The following is a 21749-nucleotide window of genomic DNA, read 5'->3' as shown; positions in this document are numbered from 1 at the left end:
AGAAATAGGAAGCAACCTAAGCATGATACTAGAAAGCAATAAAAACCTCCTAACATGACACTAGGAATTAAAATAACATAAACATGCTTTTTAAAGATATGGAGCAATAAAACTACTTACTTTGTTGCCTTGTATCTCTTTCTATCAAAAGAATACACACGTCAGTAAATTCAAGGAAAATACTAAATCAAACAATTAATTTAAATAATTAAAATACAGATTTGGCGCCAAACTCTCAACAAGTATCAATTTTCATGTTTAGGGCGAAGGAAACTTCGAGTTTGGCTAGGTGTGTCTAGAACTCATGAATGCAGTATTGTGGTTGAAAAAGGCTAGGCTTATAAAGAGGGAGGAAGAATAAGCTATCGCATAAGAGAAGAGAGAATAGAATTATATGATCATTTATGATTGTTGGTGATTGAAAAAGGGGTGATATGACCTCTATTTATAAGGGAAAAAGTGGGTCGAAGGAATAGAAAAGAATCCAAATTAGAATCGAAATAAAACTCGACGGTTAGCAATTTTTACTGATTTAGTTTTTATCAAAACTTTTGATCCATAATTCCAAATAGGATAAAATATGTCGTTGGAAATATCGTGAAGTCTACTTGTCAAAACAATTGGAATAAGATTAAAATATTTTGTAGAATAAAAGATATGGCCGAAATAGTGGGACAGTGTCAGTTTTGGATAGAGTTTCATATTTCTTTCATATCTTTTTCGTTATAAATCGAAATTAATACAATAATATATCATTGGAAAAATAATTTCAAGATCTATCTAACCATATAATATTTGGATAAAATTTATGAGGCACAAAAATAATATCTGATCATATTTGAACGTCTTTAATTTCGAATGGAATTAGGACTTAAAAAAGGAAACTTTTATCCAATTTCAAACTCTTTGATCTTATCTTTTTAAAAAGGATAATTAATATCTTTTAGAAACTTATAGAAGATTCTAATAAATCCTAATTTGTTTAGGAATATAATAAAGATTAGTGGACCTTCTACATGATCATTGCACCGTAGGTAAAATCCGGTTTGGGCTCATTTTAGTAATTTGGTCATAACTTCCTCATTATTCATCGGAATTGAGCTTATAATATATCGTTGGAAAGGTCTTTTCAAGCCCCATCCAACTACACTATTATTGGACCCATATCATGGACCAAACTAAACTATACTAGACATTTTCCATAAATAGAGTACGAAAAGAAATATTTTCGAAAACAAAAAGAAGTATTTTTTATTAAAAACAGTGGAATTCACGAGACTCTTTCACATTTCACCTCGTTCGATAACCAATTACGTGAAATATATATTCATCACTGGTTTTGGTTTTTGGGAAGACACGATTAGGTGTCTACACTAACTCCATATTGGTCCTAACCATGACTGGATATTCATGGATGAAGGTAATAATCCAACTTAAAAGAGACGGAACCTCCCTTAAATAGGCCTCTACTTTATTCTTCTCATATTCATGTGCGATTTCTGACTAACATACCATCAATATATTAATCATAAACCTGTTTAATATATGGTTGTTGAATATTAATGCACAAACAAATCTATTATTGGCGATCACTTGAATTAAAAATTATATTAGCCTAAAATCAAATTATTAATTATCTTATTAAGCATGACTTCAAGTATAAATTCATTTTAAACGTACAAGATACGGCGTGATCAAGCAATAACATAATATATATCAAGCAACATGATAATATTAATTGACACAACAATCATTATCAACATAATCTCAATAAAGCATAATAATATTAGTAAGATCCTAGGCATGATACTAACATGATTTATAATAAATCCTAGCATGTCACTAGAAAGATTAAAGATTTAGCCTTAACATGATACTAGCATGACATAAGAAAATAGGAAGCAACCTAAGCATGATACTTGAAGGCAATAAAAAGATCCTAACATGATACTAGCAATAAAAATAATCTAAGCATGCTTTCTAAAAGTATAGAGTAATAAAATTACTCCCTTTGTACCTTGTATCTCTTTCTATTAAAAGCATACACACGTCAGTAAATTTTAGTAAAATATGAAATCAAACAATTAGTTCAAATAATTTAAATAGGGATTTGGAACCAAACCCTCAGAAATTATCAACCTTTCACGTCTAGGGCGAAGGCAACTTCGAGCTTGGCTATACATTTTTAAGACTCGTGAATATGGTATGATGTTTGAAAAGGGGAGGTTTAGAAAAAGGGAGAATTTATAAGCTTCTAGGTTAAAAAGAGAGAATAGATGATTGTTGGTGAATTGAAAATGGGGAATAACACCCCTATTTATAAAGAAAGATTGTCCGGAAACCATAGAAAAGCCTCTGAAATCGACTCGAAGTAAAACTGCTCCTATCACGATACGAAAAAGCTATCGCGACATGATGGCTCTATCGCGATGCGTTAGACTCCTCGCAGCGCGATGGCGCGGATATGATAAAAAGATGTACGGAGTCCTTTTCCCAATATAACTAGGTAATTAAACACTTAGGTAATTATCACAAATTAAAATCAGTTTTATCATTAATACACTTGTTTTATTCCAAATTAAATTCATTATCTTTTTAAATAAAAGAAAAGTATAATTATTAATTCTAATTCCACTAGAACTTAAAAGAACTTTCTAGATTATTCAAAAAGATTAAAGTCAATATTAATGACTTTAGAAATAATAATTAATAGGCCCTCCACATGATCATTAGGCCATATTTCAAATTCATTTCGAGCCAAATTTAGAATTTTGGCCATAACTTCTTCATTTTTCATCGGAATTGGTCTTATAATATATCGTTGGAAAGCTCTTTTCAAGCTCCATTCAACTACACTGTTATTGAACCCATATCATGGACCTAGCTAAATTAAACTGGACATTATCATAAATTGGGTACGAGAAGAAATATTTTTAAACCAAAAAGAAGTATTTTTATAAAAAATAGGTGCATCACGAGCCTCTTTCACATTTCACCTCATTCGATAATCAATGATGTGAAAGATATTCATTACTAGGTTTGGTTTTTGGGGAGACACAATCAAGTGTCTACACTAAGTGGGTGAAAAAGTTTGGTTTAAAATAAGTTTTGAACAAAGTTTTATGATTTTCGTGCTCAAGTTTCAAGGACGAAACTTCTTTTAAGGGGGGTAAACTGTAATACTCCGTATTTTTATTATACTGTTATATATAAATTATTAATTTTATGTATATTCTTTATGAAAATGATTCATTTCATTAAAAAAAAAGAAATTTATTCTTTAAATAAAATGTAAGTGTGTATAAATTAAATGAATCATGAATTGAGGAAACAAAAGTATTTTCAATTTGGTCAATCCTACTTAAATAAGTGGATTAACTTATTGAGAATTTAAAGGCCTAATAAGTTGGCCCAAGTTGAAAATTTGAATATTTATTTGATTCAATTATATGTGTTTGTTAGATATAAATCACTTTGTAGATGTCATATGACTTATTTATGAAACAATTTGATTTCAAAAAAAAAAAAAGTTGGGCCAAGTGAAAAGTTGAGGGGGAGTAGGAATTAGTAATCTGAATGTTGTAATTATGAGTTTTGTTTTAAAAAGGGGAGTATAAATACCTTAAATTCTCAAGATTTTTCCACTCAAGATTCATAATTGTCAAATTTCACAAAAGTTTCAAAGGTTTCCTCTTTATTTTCTCTCTCCTTTTTCTCCTTATTTTTCTTATCTTTTTCTTCTTCTTTTTCTACTTCCCACGCCACTCTCTCTTTCTGCATCTCCCCTCACGCTGCCAGCCACCGGTGCCACCACCGCCACTGGCAGTAGCAGCAGCACCGACGGCCACCATCGCCAGCCGTCTCTCCCCTCCTCTCCTCTTTTGCGGTTTAGTTAAAAAAAAATTATTTCTCTTCCTAATTAATTATATGGTTTTATTTTTTTAAAATCATGATTTTAATTATGTTTTGGTGTTGATTTTGGTATTCATATAAATTTCAAAATTTTATTTAGTTATAATTTATAAACCCAAGAAATTGAGGAGATGTGTAATTGGTTAAGAAATGATAATTGGTTGTTGTTATTGATTAATTCATGGTCTATACATGTTTTTAATGTGTTTAAATCCCTCAATTTAATGATGGAATTTAATTATACACCGTACTCTTTAACTATTGAGTTAAGGTTTGATTACCCGTAAAAGGGAAAAAGGTTTTAATGATTTAAATATCATTTACTAGTCTAAAAGTGATGTTTTATATTAAATAAGTATGCTAGCTTGGTCATTGGAAAGATAATTTCAAGATCTATTCAACCATATAAGATTTAGATAAAGATTGTGAGGCACAAAAATAATATTTGACTGACTTTGAACATCTTTAAATTTGAATAGAATTAGGACTTAAAAAAGGAAAGTTTTATTCAATTTCAAACTCTTGATTTTATCTTTTCAAAAAGGATAGTTAAGATCTTTTAGAAACTTATAGAAGCTTCTAATAAATCCTAATTAGTTTAGGAATAGGATTTAACCTTTGGACCCTCCACATGATCATTGGGTCGTAGGTAAAATCCGGTATAGGCCCAGTTTAGTATTTTGGTCATAACTTCCTCATTATTCATCGAAATTGGGCTTATAGTATATCGTTGGAAAGATATTTTTGAGCCCTATCCAACTACACTATTATTGGACCGTTATCATGGACCAAAACAAATTGGACTAGCTATTTTCATAAATAGAGTGAAAGAAGAAACATTTTTGAAAACAGAAAGAGAGATATTTTAATAAAAACATCCACATCACTAGACCTTTCACACTTTTACTTCGTTCGATAATCAAATGATATGAAAGGTATTCATCACTGGGTTTGGTTTTGGGGAGACATATTTGGGTGTCTACAGTAATCCATCATCTTCCCTATTCTGTTCCCACTCCTACTGTCAGCTAATTATGGCAAATCATTCCACACTGCTGGACCAGCCCACTACAGGCCCTGAACAATCAGATCAGGACGGGGCCCAGGCCAGCTCTCTAACCCAGACTCCTCCTTATGCGTTTGGGCCTTCTTCACCTGCTAGCCCATTGTCGTTCTCTCCTACTTCCAGCCCAAACATGAGCAGCCCAAACACAACAACCCGAACACATTCCGCCCCATCTCCTCCTCCTATTCCAAGCCAGCAACCCAGGGTCGTAACTAGAATTCAAAATGGGATTTTTAAACCCAATATAAAATATTCCATGTTGACTAAGGTTGTGAGGTCTTCGTTGCCTCGTAACATGTTTTCGGTTCGTGACCCAAATTGGAAAATGGTCACGGATGATGAATATAATGCTCTTATTAAAAATAAGACGTGAGATTTGGTGCCCCGTCCATCTGATGTGAATGTGATTCGTTCTATGTGCATTTTTACTCATAAATTCAAATCTAATGATGTGTTTAAGAGGAATAAATCCTGTCTTGTAGGTGATGGAAAGACTCAGCAGGTTGGCATTGATTGTGGTGAGACTTTTAGTCCAGTTGTGAAGCCGGCTACTATCTGCGTTATTCTTAATCTTTCTCTTTCGAAGGCATGGCCCATTCACCACTTGGATGTAAAAAATGCCTTTCTTCATGGTGAGCTTCAAGAGACATTTTATATGCATCAACCAGTGGGATACAGGGACCGTGAACATGCGGATTATGTGTGCCTATTGCGTAAGTCACTATATGGCCTCAAGCAAGCCCCCCGTGCTTGGTATAAGCGCTTTACTGATTATGTCTTATCTTTGGGTTTCACTAATAGCAGGAGTGATAATTCACTATTTATTTACCGCAAGGGGTCTGATACGGCCTACATTTTATTATATGTTACTAGAGTTATATTGTCCAATTAAAAAGGCCACTCTTGTTTATTGTGACAATGTCAGTGCTATTTATTTATCGGGTAATCCAGAGCAACACCAGCGTACAAAACATATTGAAATGGATATCTATTTTGTTCAGGAAAAGGTAGCACGTGGTGAAGTTTGTGTGCTTCATGTTCCATCCTGTCATCAGATCGCGGACATCTATAAAAAGGGCTTCCCCTAGCTTCATGAATGAAATATGGCCATGGGTCGTACCGGCACGTAGGCGGTACGGGTGCGACACGATTCTGGCCCAGCCCGGCACGGCAGCCCACTTGTGGGCCGTGGGCCATGTCGTGGACACAAAAATGAAATTTTGGCACGGTAGGCGGCACGGTGGCACGACCTGCCACGACACGCGGCATTATTATTTTTTGCTAAATTAATAAAATTATTTATATAAACTTAAACATAATTTATTAATATAATCTTAATTAAATTAAGGTTGTTTAAAAATATATATATTAACATTAACATAAGCAATTAATAATATTATTAATATAAACTTAAGTTGTTAAAAAAAAATTACATACCAATTTTTTTTGATATACATATATATTAAAAAAAATGGGTTGGCCCGCGGCCTGACACGGCCCGCCAAGCACGTGGGTCATGCTGTGGGATGGGCTGTGGTGGGCTGGGGTGTGACATAGCCCACCGGAAATAATCTAGCACGGCACAGCTCGGCACGTCTCCCACCCCTGCACGCCTAGGCACGGCCCGACATGGCACGATGCCCATCTTTACAATGTCTGCGTCTGTAAGCCTCTCGTTTCGACTGCGGGGGTGTGTTAAATATGTAAATATTTTGTATATAATATTCTCTAGTCAAAGGATATATTTAGTTCCTAAATATACTCCTCTAGTTACGCCTAAGATGAGACTTGTACATTGTATATATTCTAACTTGGTTAATGATAGAACTGAAGGAAAATATTTCCCACATCTTACAGTAATGTATAGTTTTATAGAGATGGAGTGGGAGAGAGAGGGAGAAAGAGAGAGGAGGGAGAAGGAGGGGGAAGATAGAGAGAAGGGGGGTTGGGAGAGAGATATGCGTCGAGAGAGAGGGATCCGGAAAAGAAAAGAGTCGGGAAAGAGAAAGGGGGCTAGGAGAGAGGGATTTAAAAAGTGAGAAAGGGAAAGTTGAAACGGGGAGAAGGCAAGCCAGGAGTATAGAGGGCATACTTGGAAATAAGAGGGGTTGAGGCTCAGTAGAGAGAGAATGAGATAGTACTAAGAAAGAGGACGAAGAATATAAAGAAAGAAAGTCTTGGAGTGGGATAAAGAAAGGAAGAAAGAGAGAGAAAAAGGGCCAAAAGAAAAAGTAGATAAATAAAGAGATAGGTTGGGGCCGGGGAAATAGAGGATGAAAGCGGGACAAGAAGGAATAGGAAAGAAATAAAAAGAGTGAGAAATACCGTTTGGGCCAATAAAGAAAGGAATGAGTATTGACCTATAATTTTTGAAGCCATTTTTTTTGAAAAAATAAAAAAGGAGGGAGCATGGAGACAAATTCAAGGAGAGAGGGGTTTAAAAGAAAAGGTAAGAAGCGCCTCAAGAGACTATTATTCTTAGTGTTTAATTGTGAAAGAGAGTTAAAAGCTACAGATTGAGGAGGGAAATGAAGACAAATTAGGAATGTGACACGAAGAAAGCAAAATGGCGAAGAGCTTCAAGATAGGAGAAAGAGATGATGAACTCTTTATAGGACCATTGTTACTATATATGTAATCAATGAGTTGATTAATATAAATAGTACTTTTTGAAAATATTTTAGATTAACAATATAAGTCAAATGTTAAGGAAGATTAACTTTGTAAATTTAGCTAGATCATTAGATAAAGAAACTTGTGTTTTATACACTATCCAATTAATGCAGCAAGCCAACAACTTTTAATATTCCTGATAGATTTTATATTACGTTCCAATTTTTATCAGGATACCATTTTTAGTGAGATCAAGTTAAATCTGATTAAATTACGACTAAGCCAATGTCAGATACTATCAAAATTCTAATGCAAATTCATAAAAACTATTTTAATTCGTTTAAAGCAAAGTTCTTAAATTCGATTCTAATTCATAATAACTATTTTTGGCACCAACGCGTTTAACAACCCATTAAATTTCGAATAATCAATACACACATATATTACATTAATTCATTAACTAAACACTCTATTCCATCAAATTTCATATTTGTTCAACACTAACATATATACTTAACTTCGTTACCAAAACAACATTAGAACTAATCTACACATACAACAACTAGTTACACATACAACAACTAGTTACACAATAATCACCGAGCATCAATCACTACGCGCGCGGGCCAACAACTAATGTTTGTTAAAGTTACATTTCACTGGCACTTATTTGAAAAGTAATTATTATACTTAAATACTTCTAATAAATAGTCTCTACTAACTTTTAAATAACAAAGGTAACTATATTTATTTTAATAATTATGCAACTATACATGATTTTAATTAATTGAACTTTTCAATTTTAACTAGTTTTAGGCCCGGGCGAGGCCTCGGGTCATTTTTTTTTTTACATAAAAAATTATAATAAATTAAAGTGACATATATTGGTGGTTTTTAAATTTAATAAAATATTATTAAATTTTTCAAAATTCATTATGAAATATACAATAACCTAACTTTTATAATTCATATTAGTTTGTTATAGGAATCTTTATCTACCATCATAAATTTCTTCAAAGTAAACACATGTTGTGGTTTTAAAATTGCTATATATTTTTTTGTTACATATTTTAACGCGTAGTACATATAACCTATATGAATTATGGATGAATAAACGAAAGAATGAGGTTTATATATATATATATACATATATATATATATATATATATATATATATATATATATAAATGTTGAATTAAAAAATTAGAATTTAGGAACATAAATTATTTGTGAGGAAACATTGATGATCGATTTTAATATGACATGAGTCACATGACCCCACATCATTTATCAAGTTATGACGACACGTTGCAAGAATCATGACACATGACATGATTACAATTCTTACCATGGATTTTAATATATATATATATATAGATCAAAGTGATATAATAGCTAAAAAGTTCCTCAGACATTCATGTATTTAATTCAAAACAACTAAATCTTAAAGTTACCTTTAACAAGAGATGAATCTTCATTGAGATGTACTTTGATCTCATACGACTTTGTATTGAGATGTAATTCAACTCGATTAGTGTTTTCCTTATTTCTTTTTATAAATTTTTATAAAATAGAAGATTACATACCTGAATATATGTTTTGCTGCATTGTACTGTTGTCGATTTCGCAATTTTGGTCAATATATTTCCACATTGCTTGCAATTTAGGGTTTGTTGCATTGTATTCAAATTGATTTTTAAATCAACATCAATTCCAGAATCAATTGCTTCGAACGCATTTGAATTTCGTAGATAATTTGTAATTGGAGTTTGAATTTGTTTTTGAGCTTTTAATATGATTATGAATTATGGAATCCATTATTGATTAGAGAGAAATCATAATGAAGGTGGTGTTTTGCATGCAGCATTGTAAAATCAGCAGTATTGATATGCTTCGCATGTGTGAAGTTTTGTTTTACATTAAGGCCCTGTTTGGTTAGGCTGAAAACCATTTCCAGGAAAATTACTTTCCTCATTTTACGTTGTTTGGTTTGGGCCGGATAGAAAAAGGAAAATTTGGGCTGAAAAACTATTTTCCTTGTACAAGAAAACGTTTTCCCCCAAATTAGAAGGGAAGCCGTGTTTTCAGATTTTCACCCTCCTTCCGTCTTCCCCCTTCTCCTTACGCTGCTAGCTACGAACTCAGGTAGATCTTCCTCACTCAATTTTTTTTTACAAATTTGGTAATATTCTCTCTCTTCTTGTCTTGATTATTAATCTAGGGTTTAATTTGATTTAAAATTCGATTGTTTTTGGGTATTTCTTGTACATATTTTGATTATTCGATTGTATTTTTTTTACAAATTCGATTGTTTTTGGGTATTTTTTGTACATATTCGATGGTTATAATTTGTTGTTAGATTCATTCTACTTGCTGCAAATTTTATTTTCTTCATATATTTTACATGTTTTTATCATGCCCACAAAGTGTTTGATAAAATGCCTCACCTAAAATTTGTTTTATTTTGATGATTTTTTTGAAGATTGTAAGCTAGTATGATGTCGGATCAAGGGGTAGCATCTCAAAATTCACTTCAGGTATATAATACATCTCTAATGGTCTGATTTTACTTGCTTCATTATGTAGAGAATGTAAGAAAATTTCTGTCATATTCTTCTGGAATCTGGTAATACTCATTAGTATGTTACCATATTGTAGAATAAATCTATAACACATTCACATGCATGTTGTTTCAGTAAAATAAACAAATTAATTAACCAACATTTTTATTGAAATTCTATCTGCAATGTGCATTTGTGATGTACATAGATCCAAGTAGTCATCTGACCTTCAATGTACTTGGTAGAATATAGTCATATTGCACTTCTGAATGTGTCTGATGAAATGATCAATTAGTACCCATCCTCAATTGCATTAGAAAAAACACATTTGTTCTCTGGTTAGCCAAATCCAATCTTATTTCAGATTTTTTTTAGCCAAATCCAATCTGATTTCAGATTTTTTTGAGTACCCAGCTGGTTTAATTTTGTAATTATTGAGATAATTTGCTATTTTTGTATATGTTATGGCTTATTATATAATTTGTTGTATGTGTTATTGTAGATGACCCATGAAATGAAAGGCATGATTCTTGGTTCTGTGGCAGCTATAATTGCTTCTGTTCTTTCTCTTGTTGAAGAGTATAGGTTAAGGAATAAAAGGCCTAGAATAATTAGGCAACCTTATGTGAATAGAGATAGTTTGAGGGAGGCAAATATCAATAGTATTTTACATTGTGGTGACACTCATTGTCTAGGACAAATTCGTATGAGGCCTGCTCCATTTTATAGCCTATGTAATATTCTAGTTGAAAGAGGACTTTTGCGGGAAAGTGTTCGGATGAGTGTTAAGGAGCAAGTAATTATATTTTTACACTTATTGGGGCATAATGTAAGGTTTCGTGTGATTGGGGGAAGATTTTTTCGGTCAACATGGACCGTACACTACTATTTTCATATTGTACTTCAAGCTATCCTTCGATTGTATCCAGAGGTAGTGAAACCACCAACAACTTCAATTCAACCAGAAATTCAAAACAACCCTAGGTTCTTTCCATGGTTTGAGGATTTCATAGGGGCTATAGATGGAACACATGTGCGTGCCTCCGTTCCCATTGAGATACAAGATAGATTTCGTGGTAGAAAGGGCAGAACAACGCAAAATGTGCTAGCTGCTGTTGATTTTGATGCCAAGTTCACATATGTTCTAGCTTGCTGGGAGGGTTCTGCACATGATTTAAGGGTCCTTAATGATGCGCTAAGTAGGGGTTTCAAAATTCCAGAAGGTAGTTGCCTCTTTTTTGGTAGTTGGCTAGTTGCAAACTGAAGATAAATTGATTATAATATGCATTTTTATTTTTGTGTGAAGGGAAGTATTATCTTGCAGATGCGGGTTTTGGTAGTCGCAAAGGTCTTATGCCTCCATACAGGAGAACCCGTTATCACTTGAAAGAATTTACAAACAATCCTCCAGAAAATGAACGGGAGTTATTCAACCTTCGACACTCTTCAATTAGAATGGTTGTAGAGAGGGCGTTTGGAATTCTAAAGGCGAGGTTTCGTGTTTTGGATGCTAAGCCTTTTTGGTCATTTAAAACCCAGGTTGATGTGGTTTTAGCATGTTGTGTGATACACAACTTCCTTTAGGGGTGTGGATCCTAATGACCAGATAACTAGAGAGGTAGACTTGGAGATGGATTCACATGATACAAGAACATTGCTTACTCGAAGGGAAATGCGAGAAGAAACAAATGAGTGCATTAATAAAAGAAATGCCATAGCATTAGCCATGTGGACTGCATACAAGAGGCCTCAAACAACCTGAGTTTTTCTATTTATTTCCTATTGTAATGGGTTACACTAATGATTTGAAGTAGAAATTGCAAAGATGTTTATATTCTCCTTAATTACATGAACTTTTATTTTGGTGAATGTATATGAAATGATTAGATTTTCTTGATAATTCATGTGGTTTGCATATGAGAAGCATGTGTATCTACAATTGCAGGTGAAGAATGAAGAAAAAAAAGGGAATTTTCGTTGGTCAAAACAAATGTCCAAGGAGTTGCTGGCATTTCTTGCAGAAGAAGTGAGAAAGGGAAATAGGCCAAATAACACTTTCAGAACAAGCTCATTTGTTGCTGCTGCAAAAAATATATCAGAAAAATTTAAAACTTCCTGCACGGCTAACGATGTTGAGAACCACATGAGGATGGTGAAAGCTAATTGGGCAATCATATCGAAAGTTCGTGGTAACTCTGGATTTGGGTGGAATGACACTGTGAAGATGGTAACAACATCTCCTAATGCTTACAATAACTATGTTCAGGTATCTTAACTTTTCACTAGCTTTTTACATGCTATAAATTATTATGGTGTGTATAGAAAAACAACTCAGAGAAGAGTTTTCCAAATCAGTTTGTGATATTTATTCTGTTTGTATTCTTACATGCTTAGGTATTTGGGTTTTTTTTGGATAGATAATCACTTTTTCAAACTTTTGGCTATATATGACAAGGGAGCAGGGCTAGATATCTGGAATCTGGTCCACTGGTATTACATGAAAACTTTAATAAATCTGCATTTGCAATATGTTTATGTTCCTCTATGTTCAGTGATTCTTATTGAGTAAGCTATCATCTGTAATTTTCAGCAGATTATTCTTGATTCAACCTACTAGATCTGTGCATTACATAGCTGTCAGATACTCTGTCCTGTTTCATAATTATAAGTGTGATATCTAATTGCTGCAATTTTGTAGAGAATAAGTTGTTTATAGTACGTATAGTAGATGGTTGGGTAGTGACGTATAGTAGATGGTCTTATAATTATGCTTTCATAGTCATGGTTTCTTTATATTACATTGTTTCAAGTATTTCACTGATATTTTCTCCTTTTATATACAGGAAAATCCTTCTCATGAGAAATATCTCAACCGAAAAATTGATATGTATGAAGAAATAGCAATCGTGGCTGGTAAAGACATGGCTCGTGGAGACTTTTCTAAGAGTTTTGCTGATATTGAACTTAACAATGAGAGTGGACAAGGGCAGCCTACAAGTATGGCAGAAGATGGGACATCAAAATCAGATAGTGCCACTTCTTCAGAGCCAAGACAACATCGTAAGAGGACTCGAGGTGAAGATGACACTTGTGACTTGCAACAAATATCTAATCAACTAGGAGAAGTGGTTAGTGCTCTGAAAAAATTCTCAAACAACCAACTTGATGTGGAGAAACTTTATGAAGAGATAATGAAGATGGATGATTTTGAAGAAGCAGTTCGTGATGCCGTATTTGACCACTTAGTTGAGCTAGAGATGCTTGCCAAAACTTTTTTGACAAAGAGCAAACCTCTCCGAAGAGTTTGGATCCGAAACTTTATAAATTCCCTTAATCGTTAAAATTAGAATGAGTATATTTTAAACTTCATATCTACTAGAGGTCATCTCGTCGTCCAAACACTTTTTTCTTTTGTTTGATAGCTTTGTTGCTGCCACTTTGTACTAGTCTACAACATTTTATCTTACTTATATAATTTTATTATGCTAATTTTTACCCTTTTATTTCTAAATTGCAAAAAATATTTACAAAAATAAATTCAAAGTTATCCCTTAAAAAAAAAAACAAATTCAAAGTTAGCTTAGAAAAAGTTCGAAGATTATTATAGTATTAGTAGTACGGTATGAGAAAGAACTGATAAGATCTTCCATATAAATAATATTGGAAAGACAAAGAATAAATTTTTTTTTTTTAAAAATGTTGATTTTCTATTGAACCAAACAACGGAAAATGCTTAAAAAGGAAAATCAGTTTACATGTAACCAAACAAGGGAAATGTGTAGGAAATTACATATTCTTATGAAAAAGGTTTTTCATGGAAAATCATTTTCCATTGAAAACATTTTACACCCAACCAAACAGGGCCCAAGGTTAATGCAATCCGGTTGTGTGCAAGCATTTTTATTGGTAAAAATATATGATTAAGACATTGATGTAAGGAAATTCATTGTTACTCATTAAGCTGTTTTGTAAGTCTTCGTATATGAATATGCATAGTAAAATTTGTAAACTATTAACTCAATATATAGTGGCCAAAAAATGGAACTCAATCTCAACAAATTTTTATAAACTTGAGATTAAATATCATTTACAAATTATAATGTAAACCAAATTATACAAATGATGTTAGGGTTGTCAAACGTGTCGTGTTGTGTCAAGTTCGTGTTCGTGTCGATGTTAAACGTGTTAAAAACCCTTTACCCAAACCTAACCTGTTTATTAAACGGGTTGACCCTTGACCCAAACCTAACCCGCTTATTAAATAGGTTACGCGAGTAACCTTTTACCCACATAGTATGTAATAAACTAATTAATATTTGATTCAAAAATAAAAAAGACAAACATCATTAATTTATCAAAGATATTACAATAGTTTAAAGTTAGTAATTTTAGCAAAAGATACCACAAGGATTTAAAGCTAGTAGGTTTAACAATACAACCACACCTTTAACAATACAACCACACATAACAATTATCTCAAATTAACCACCAAATTTAATTTTAAATTATAAAAGATGAAAATTATAATTACCAAAATGTATAATGGTGTTAAGGTAATTACAAAATTACATGTTTTGAATTAAAAATTCAGTTTTTTTTACTACTTAATTAATAGATTAAGCGTGTTGAGTTCGGGTTGGCGAGTTGTCGTTCAACCCATTAATATAATAGGGTTATGCGTGTCGGTTTTGGGTTGAAAATTTCAACCCAAACCTAACCCGTTTAATTTTGTGTCGACCAAATTATGTAAACGGATCGAAAATTGTTGACCCAAACCCACTTATTTTGTGTCGGGTTATTGTGTCGTGTCTAGTTTTTGACCGCCCTAAATGATGTGCCATAAACACACATCCATGAAAAACCAAAATCATGGGGCCATAATCTACCTTACTTACTCCAAAATCCATGCTCAATTGTCAAATTAAGACCAGAAACGACCTCATCATTTGTCTTAGTGCTCCTAAAAAGAAAACACAATAGCATAAATATTCATTCCAACTTTCAACGCGCTACTACAACAGTAAAAGAACGCGCTAGTGAAATTGCAACGCAAGCATCAAAGCTCTCACTTATTATTGGCTAGTAGCTATCACGTGCTGTACACGTGCGTATGAAATTATCCCCCTAATTTGTACGTTGTTTTCACGCGCCATCTCTTCTTACATGGTCAACTCACCAACTAACTTTGCTGTACTCCACCGTTCTGCTCAGCTCGACGGCAAGAGAGAGAAAGAGATAGAGATAGAGAGAGATCTATGAGATTTGTTGCATTTTGAGGTATGATTTCACTAAAACCCCTTACTTTTGTTGTTTTGAAACTTGGGATTATCGTTTTTTTTTTTTTTTGTGAATTTTACTGTTTAAGTTTGTTGAAAATGTTGATTTAGTTTATTTAGGGTTTCATGTTATGTTGTGTTTTTTATTTTATGCTGTGTTTTAGAGTGCTGAGATTGAAGATGGTTTGAAATTGGGGTTTTTTTTAGGGGGGTTTTGGTGGGGTTATGGCAACTGGGATTGTTGGGGGTGAAGGTGGTAATTCTAAGGATAGGAATAAGTTGGGTGATAGTAAAGTTTACAGTAGGAAATCTTTCAAAGGGCTTAAAACCAACTTAGCTGAAGAAAATTCTCGAAATTTTCCTTCCCAAGAGTTGAATTCTGGGAAGGAGCTTGGTTTTAACAGGTTTGCTGCTTGGTCGTCGAATAATCGAGTGGGTCGAGGTGGTGGTGCTGGTGGTGGTGGTTACACAGGTCATCGCGATATGTTGGGGAATGGAATTAGTGGGACGGGGTTTTCCCGGGTTGAGGATCGGGTTTCGATTAGTTTGATGTGTAAGACGAAGAAGGAGAGGCGTGAATTGAGGAGGAAACTTGAGGGTGAGCTTAATCTAGTTAGGAGTTTGGTGAAGAAGCTCGAACATAATGGTAGTGGTTTGAGGTCTATGGTGGATGATGGTAATAATGGTGTGGGGAAGTTGAAAAGAGTTCATTCTGAGGTTGGTTCGGTGGGGTGGCATGAGGGTAGGCCGATTGATCAGCTGAGTGTTACTGTGCCGGAACATAGTCAAGGTGCCAGCGAGAATGTGGAGAAGGAGAAGAGGACCCCTAAGGCGAATCAGTTTTATCAGAGTTCAGATTTCATACTGGGTAAGGACAAGATCACACCATCAGAACAGAACAAGAAATCGAAAGGCATGGGGAAGAAGAACGGGGAGTCTGGATCTGGAGTTGGGATGAGCAGCTCTCTGAGTAAGGTATTTAAGAGTTGTAGTGTATTGCTGGATAAGTTAATGAAGCACAAGCATGGATGGGTCTTTAATACTCCTGTTGATGTGAAGGGCCTTGGTTTGCATGATTATTTCACTATAATTAAGCATCCAATGGACTTGGGTACTGTGAAATCTAGGCTAAATACCAACTGGTACAAATCTCCTAAGGAATTTGCCGAAGATGTTAGACTTACCTTTAATAATGCAATGACTTATAATCCGAAAGGGCATGACGTCTATATAATGGCAGATATAATATCAAAAATGTTTGAAGAAAAGTGGAGTAGTGTAGAGGCAGAATATATGCGGGAGTTGAGACCTTCTATGGACTATGAAGCCAGTCTTTTAACTCCAACGTCAAGAAAGGCTCCACAGGCTCCACCATCCTTGCCGCCTGCAGCTGATATGACCAGGACACTGGATAAATCAGAATCTATGACAAAGTCTGCTGGTCCTAAACCCAAAAACCCTAATCTTACGCCAACAGGCAGGATTCCTGTTCCAAAGAAGCCAAAGGCAAAAGATCCCAATAAGCGAGACATGACATATGTGGAGAAGCAGAAGCTTAGCACTGACCTTCAGAACTTACCTTCAGAGAAGCTTGACAATGTTGTCCAGATTATTAGGAAGAGGAACCCTTCACTCTGTCAAAATGACGATGAGATTGAGGTGGACATTGATAGTGTTGACACTGAGACTCTTTGGGAGCTGGACAGGTTTGTGATGAACTACAAAAAGAATCTGACCAAAATCAAGAAAATGGCTGAAGTGGCCCATGTTGAAGGGGACGCTGCACCAACTATAGAAAAGGTGAGAAAGAAACCCTCTTCGCTTGTTAGTTATAAAGTAGATTCTAGCTTGCTGGTTTTCCTGATTTTATTTATTTCATCTCTCCATGCAGAATGAAGCTCCATCCATCTTGGAAAACCCAAAAGAAAATAAAGCTGGTATACTTTTTCTGGATATCTGGACTTATTTATAAGGTTTATACTTGTTATTAAATTCTTTCAACTTTTGAATATGACAACTTTATTTCAAATGTATGAAGCAGAAGAAAAGAATGACCTTTTGTTGCCTCCTGTTCAACATGAAAAGCAAGCTGGCAACGCCAGCAGATCAAATAGTTCAAGAAGCTCAAGCAGTGACTCTGGATCCTCTTCCAGTGGTACTTTTTTTTTAATTTGTATTTTTTTTAAGTTATGGTTTTGGGCTTATGGTTTCAAGTTTATATACAACCAATTTCCTTTCCTTAACAACTTTGCAAATTAATGCAGAATCTGATAGTGATACTTCCTCAACCTAAGGGTCAGAAAACAAGCATTATCTTGGGATTTCAACTCCCTTTTTAGGTAAAAATTTGATTGGATTATCTTATGACATTCTATGTTTATTTCTTCTCGTACATGAATATATTCCTGATTTTTGGTTCATGGATTTTCAGTAAAATTAATTTCAGTTCAGTAAAAATAAGTTCAGTTCAGTAAAATTCAGTTTTCTTAAAGAAGAATTATAATAGAAAATCAGTAAAAATAATTCAGTAAAAATAAGTTCAGTTCACTAAAAATAATTTCAGTTCAGCAAAATTAAGGTGAATCAAACAGGGCCTTAAAGTGGATAAATGTAATATTCCTCTCATCCGTTTTATGCATCATGTTTTAAACATCATTTATTATGATGTCTCTTATTACATTTACTTCATATAATCCCTTTTTATGCATTTTGCATTTCGAATGCTCTGGCAGATTATTAGTAAGACAAGTATTTGATACCCCCCCCCCCAAAAAAAAAAAAAAAAAAAAAAACCTTTTTACTAAAAATAGAGGACAAAGACATCATTATTATAATCATTTACTTCATTCCAGATGCTATACATTATTAGCCCACTGTAGTCTATGATTGGACATGAAAACTACTTGCTGGGTGTAAGATACCATATTTGTGTATAATTTGAACTTTAAAGGACCCCATATTCAAATATACAATATACTAAAATTAAATTAATTAATGCCTAGGTTTTAGATTGACCTTATTCTTTGCCGATCTTACTTGTGACATAATATGATCTGAAATATGGGCTCAACTTAAAAAAGTAATAGTGTGCATTTACTATGATGGTATCAAGTACCAAATCAAGATAAAATTCATGCAGTCCTCAACCTGCCTTTTAAAGACTTTGAGAAAAAAGCTTACAGGTTCATTAGAAAGATTGGATTGATTTACATCATATCTTGGGTTTACATATAAATATATCAGAAAATTGATGCTCCTGCTCAAAAGTACATAAAAAGAAGTTTAGGATCTTTTACCGCACCAGAGAGGACTACCAGAGGCCAGCCAATGGTGTGTATAGAGAAACGCATAAGCAGGTGTCTTTGTTGAGAGTCGATGAGGAAGTTGTCTAGTACGAAATTTGGAGGAATGGGGAAGACTAGTCATGTATAGCTGTTGTTTTAGAGTAAATCTCTCGTCTTTTTCTTTAGCTGTAGTTCTTTGTATCTTTAGGTTAAAGATAAGTGGGTTACTCTTTCTGTTCCTCAGTAAAGATACCATTTATCCTCAAAGGTTTAGGTGAAGAATTGTAATGTGGCATTTGGCAATATATTAGTTTTTATTTAGGGAAAACAAGAGAATGTATAGTAAAGGGGGAAGGGATGTGCCAGATTTTCTTGTATCAGTTTGTGTGTCATGGTTGAAAAAAAAAATGTTGTTAGAATCAAATCTACTGATGAGCAAGTACAATTGTGGTGTGTTAAATTTTATTTTATTTTTCAAAACTGATACCAGATAGTCGGCAAAATTCGCTATGGTAATTGATTTTTGTGGGGGCAGGTCTTCACCCTTTTACTCCCTCTCTCTCCCCATCCTCTTCTTTTCTGTTGGGTTGAGGTGTTTGAGGGTATGTAGGTACTCCAGATGTTTAAGCTTGTTGCTTCTTTTCTTTATCTTTCTGCAAACGAGTATGTTGTGTGTGCGTTCTGGCTAGAAGTTGGTTGAAGCTTAAAATAAGCTGCAGAGATATGGAACTCTTTATATAAAGCAGTAAATTTGTAAAATCGTGAAATATTTGGGAATGGTACATGAAAGATGAAACTGGTTCATCCAGATTTGAAATATTGTAAGAATTGTGGTGTACAGATGTTACAATGAGCGAGTATGTTGCTCTTAATAGGCATACCAATGTGGCTTGATACTGAGTGTTCATTAACCTAACAAAGCACTTTAGTAATTAGTATATATATAGCACCATGTTTCATTTGGCAAGGTTAAAGAATATGATTTGTTGGGTGGGGGTGAAAGAAATGAGTTGGTAAAATTTTATGTATTGGTGGTTTAGTATAAGGTGCTACATAGCTGTAAGTATACTTCCTTTGATTTCTCTTATTAGTTGAATATATCCTGTATCCCGCGACCCCCCTTCAGGTCCTTCTGCAAGTAGTTCTACTAATAGTGCTTAATGGAACTGATGATGATAACTTCAGAGTAGTTTGAACTTCAGATAGTGCTTTGTGAATGAATAACATTGTGCATAAGAAAATTTTGTGTTACACTACACACTGCGGGTTGCTAATTAAATTCTTGTCTCTTTTTTCTGACAACAGGGGCTTTCCTACTATTCTAGGGTCTATATGAGATTTTTTTTTTTTTGGCCTGAATGAAATTGTATGTGAATTTTCTAATAAATTTTTTTTGTATTATTCATGAAGATGGTAACAATTGTCCTCGGAGGTGAGTAGTTTTGGGAAGTCACAAACAGTACCCTCAGCATGTGACTCTTGAGGGGGAGGGGGGGAGGGAATAACAGGATGAGTTATTTTGTTTGAATGGCTGGGGCACATCATGAGCCTAGTTCTCAAAATTGAGTAATTTGTCTTACAAAGTGCTTATTGTGTAGAAGACATTGAAAAGAGGTTTGGACTGAGCCTAGTTCTCAAAATTAAGTACGTCCCTCATACAAAGTGTGTATTGTGTAGAAGACATTAATAAAGAGGTGTGGACCTGCTTGTTGCTGAAATTAATTTTTATTTGAAGACGTGATCTCTTGATAACTTCCGGCTTAACTGAAATTCTTTTATGTAGTTTCTTTTAGTTTCAAGAATATTGAGTCAGCTTTCTATCTCAGACTTTATGGTAAAATTGGATTAGCAAATCAATGGAAATTTCAAGATAATTTCTTCAGTTATTGCAGATTTGCAGTGCCAAAGAATTTGTTGAATTTTGTTTAGGTAGTTCTTATGCTATCTATTAATTGTGTTCTGCATGTCTCTAACAGTTATCATAATTGTAGTATAGTAATCATGTCAACCAAGTTTCATCATGGATTCGATTTCCTTTGCTTTTAAAATAGCTAGTAAAAAAAAAAACCTACACATGGTGGTTGTCATACCTTGTTCACGTTTTATATTAAGGATTGCTAGAGTAATCCCTGTTTTGTTTCGATATCAGAAATTTGATGAATTATGATGTAAGCTACTGGTGTTCTGAAGCTATTTACTGGTGTTCTGATATATACTCTGCAATGTTGCAGTTTACATTAAGGATCGAGGAGGGTGCTTTGTGGATGTACAGTGGTTCTGACTATTCTTGGGGCTCTCTGCTGCTGTAGCACATGTTGCATGGAGTACCAGAGTCTGATGTGCAAGAAAGTGGAAAGCCTTGTCCTTGCTAGGTTGTAAAATGTGATTGTAAGAATGTTTAGTTAGGTAATTAGTGGTATAGCTTTTGCTGCTTTGTCTATATTGCTAACAGTGTGATCCCTTCTAGATTCAGGCAAGTTAGAAATATTTATCTGCTAGGGAATTTGATGTAAGCTAACCGAAGAATGTAATCTTCATGGTATGGTAGTAGTACTATTATTTTCCTCCTGATCTAATTAAATCTGTTAGTTTGCTGCTGTGGGAGTCTAGAATTTTTTGCTGTATCAGATATTCAGATAAGTATGCACTAATGATCTCGTATATGGAGTCTATATCTATACAAATTAAAGGAAAGCGGAGGAGGGAGGGGCAATGAATTCCCTTGTTTGTAAACAAAGAATATGAGAATAAATATTTGCTTTGTGGTAATCTCTGTTTCTGTTTTGCCAATACTTAAATGGTACTAGCTTCTTATTTTGCTTGAATTGTTAATTGATACTTCGTATAATTTATCAATTAACAATTCTAAATCTCTTAACAATATGTGATACCAAGCACTGAAATTTTGTAATTTTAAAATAAATAATTTTGTAATTTAAGTTTTTTTCCTCTTGATCCTAGTAATGGAATATATGACTTTCAACTAACTAAGCTCTCATAATTTTGAAATTAAAATTTGAATTAAAGCAAGGACAAA

At 33.9% G+C, this 21749-nt stretch overlaps 2 protein-coding genes across 5 annotated transcripts; both read left to right on the top strand.

The window, feature by feature from the left end:
- The first annotated feature begins 10089 nt into the window (after positions 1 to 10089).
- LOC110710903 lies at positions 10090 to 13493 on the top strand. Its single transcript, XM_021889246.1, has 5 exons — positions 10090 to 10128; positions 10655 to 11375; positions 11459 to 11700; positions 12098 to 12418; positions 12996 to 13493. The coding sequence occupies exons 1-5, from the start codon at positions 10090 to 10092 to the stop codon at positions 13491 to 13493; spliced, it is 1821 nt and encodes a 606-aa protein (XP_021744938.1).
- A 1546-nt stretch (positions 13494 to 15039) lies between these two features.
- LOC110710925 (transcription factor GTE4) lies at positions 15040 to 21309 on the top strand. Of its 4 annotated transcripts, none has more exons than XM_021889262.1 (6): positions 15040 to 15429; positions 15593 to 17228; positions 17320 to 17365; positions 17467 to 17583; positions 17693 to 17767; positions 20944 to 21309. In XM_021889262.1, exons 2-5 carry the CDS (start codon positions 15654 to 15656, stop codon positions 17719 to 17721), a joined length of 1767 nt encoding a protein of 588 aa, XP_021744954.1. In that variant the 5' UTR covers positions 15040 to 15429; positions 15593 to 15653; the 3' UTR covers positions 17722 to 17767; positions 20944 to 21309. The 4 variants fall into 4 exon arrangements, with proteins under 4 accessions (XP_021744954.1, XP_021744952.1, XP_021744955.1 ...); XM_021889264.1 differs by having other exon boundaries at positions 15042 to 15429; positions 15799 to 17228; XM_021889260.1 differs by having other exon boundaries at positions 15040 to 17228.
- Positions 21310 to 21749: the final 440 nt, after the last annotated feature.

Source organism: Chenopodium quinoa, unplaced genomic scaffold, assembly GCF_001683475.1.
Source record: "Chenopodium quinoa cultivar QQ74 unplaced genomic scaffold, ASM168347v1, whole genome shotgun sequence".
Lineage (NCBI taxonomy): Eukaryota > Viridiplantae > Streptophyta > Magnoliopsida > Caryophyllales > Amaranthaceae > Chenopodium > Chenopodium quinoa.
Note: the sequence above shows the minus strand (reverse complement) of the source record. Positions and strands in the feature narration are given on the sequence as shown.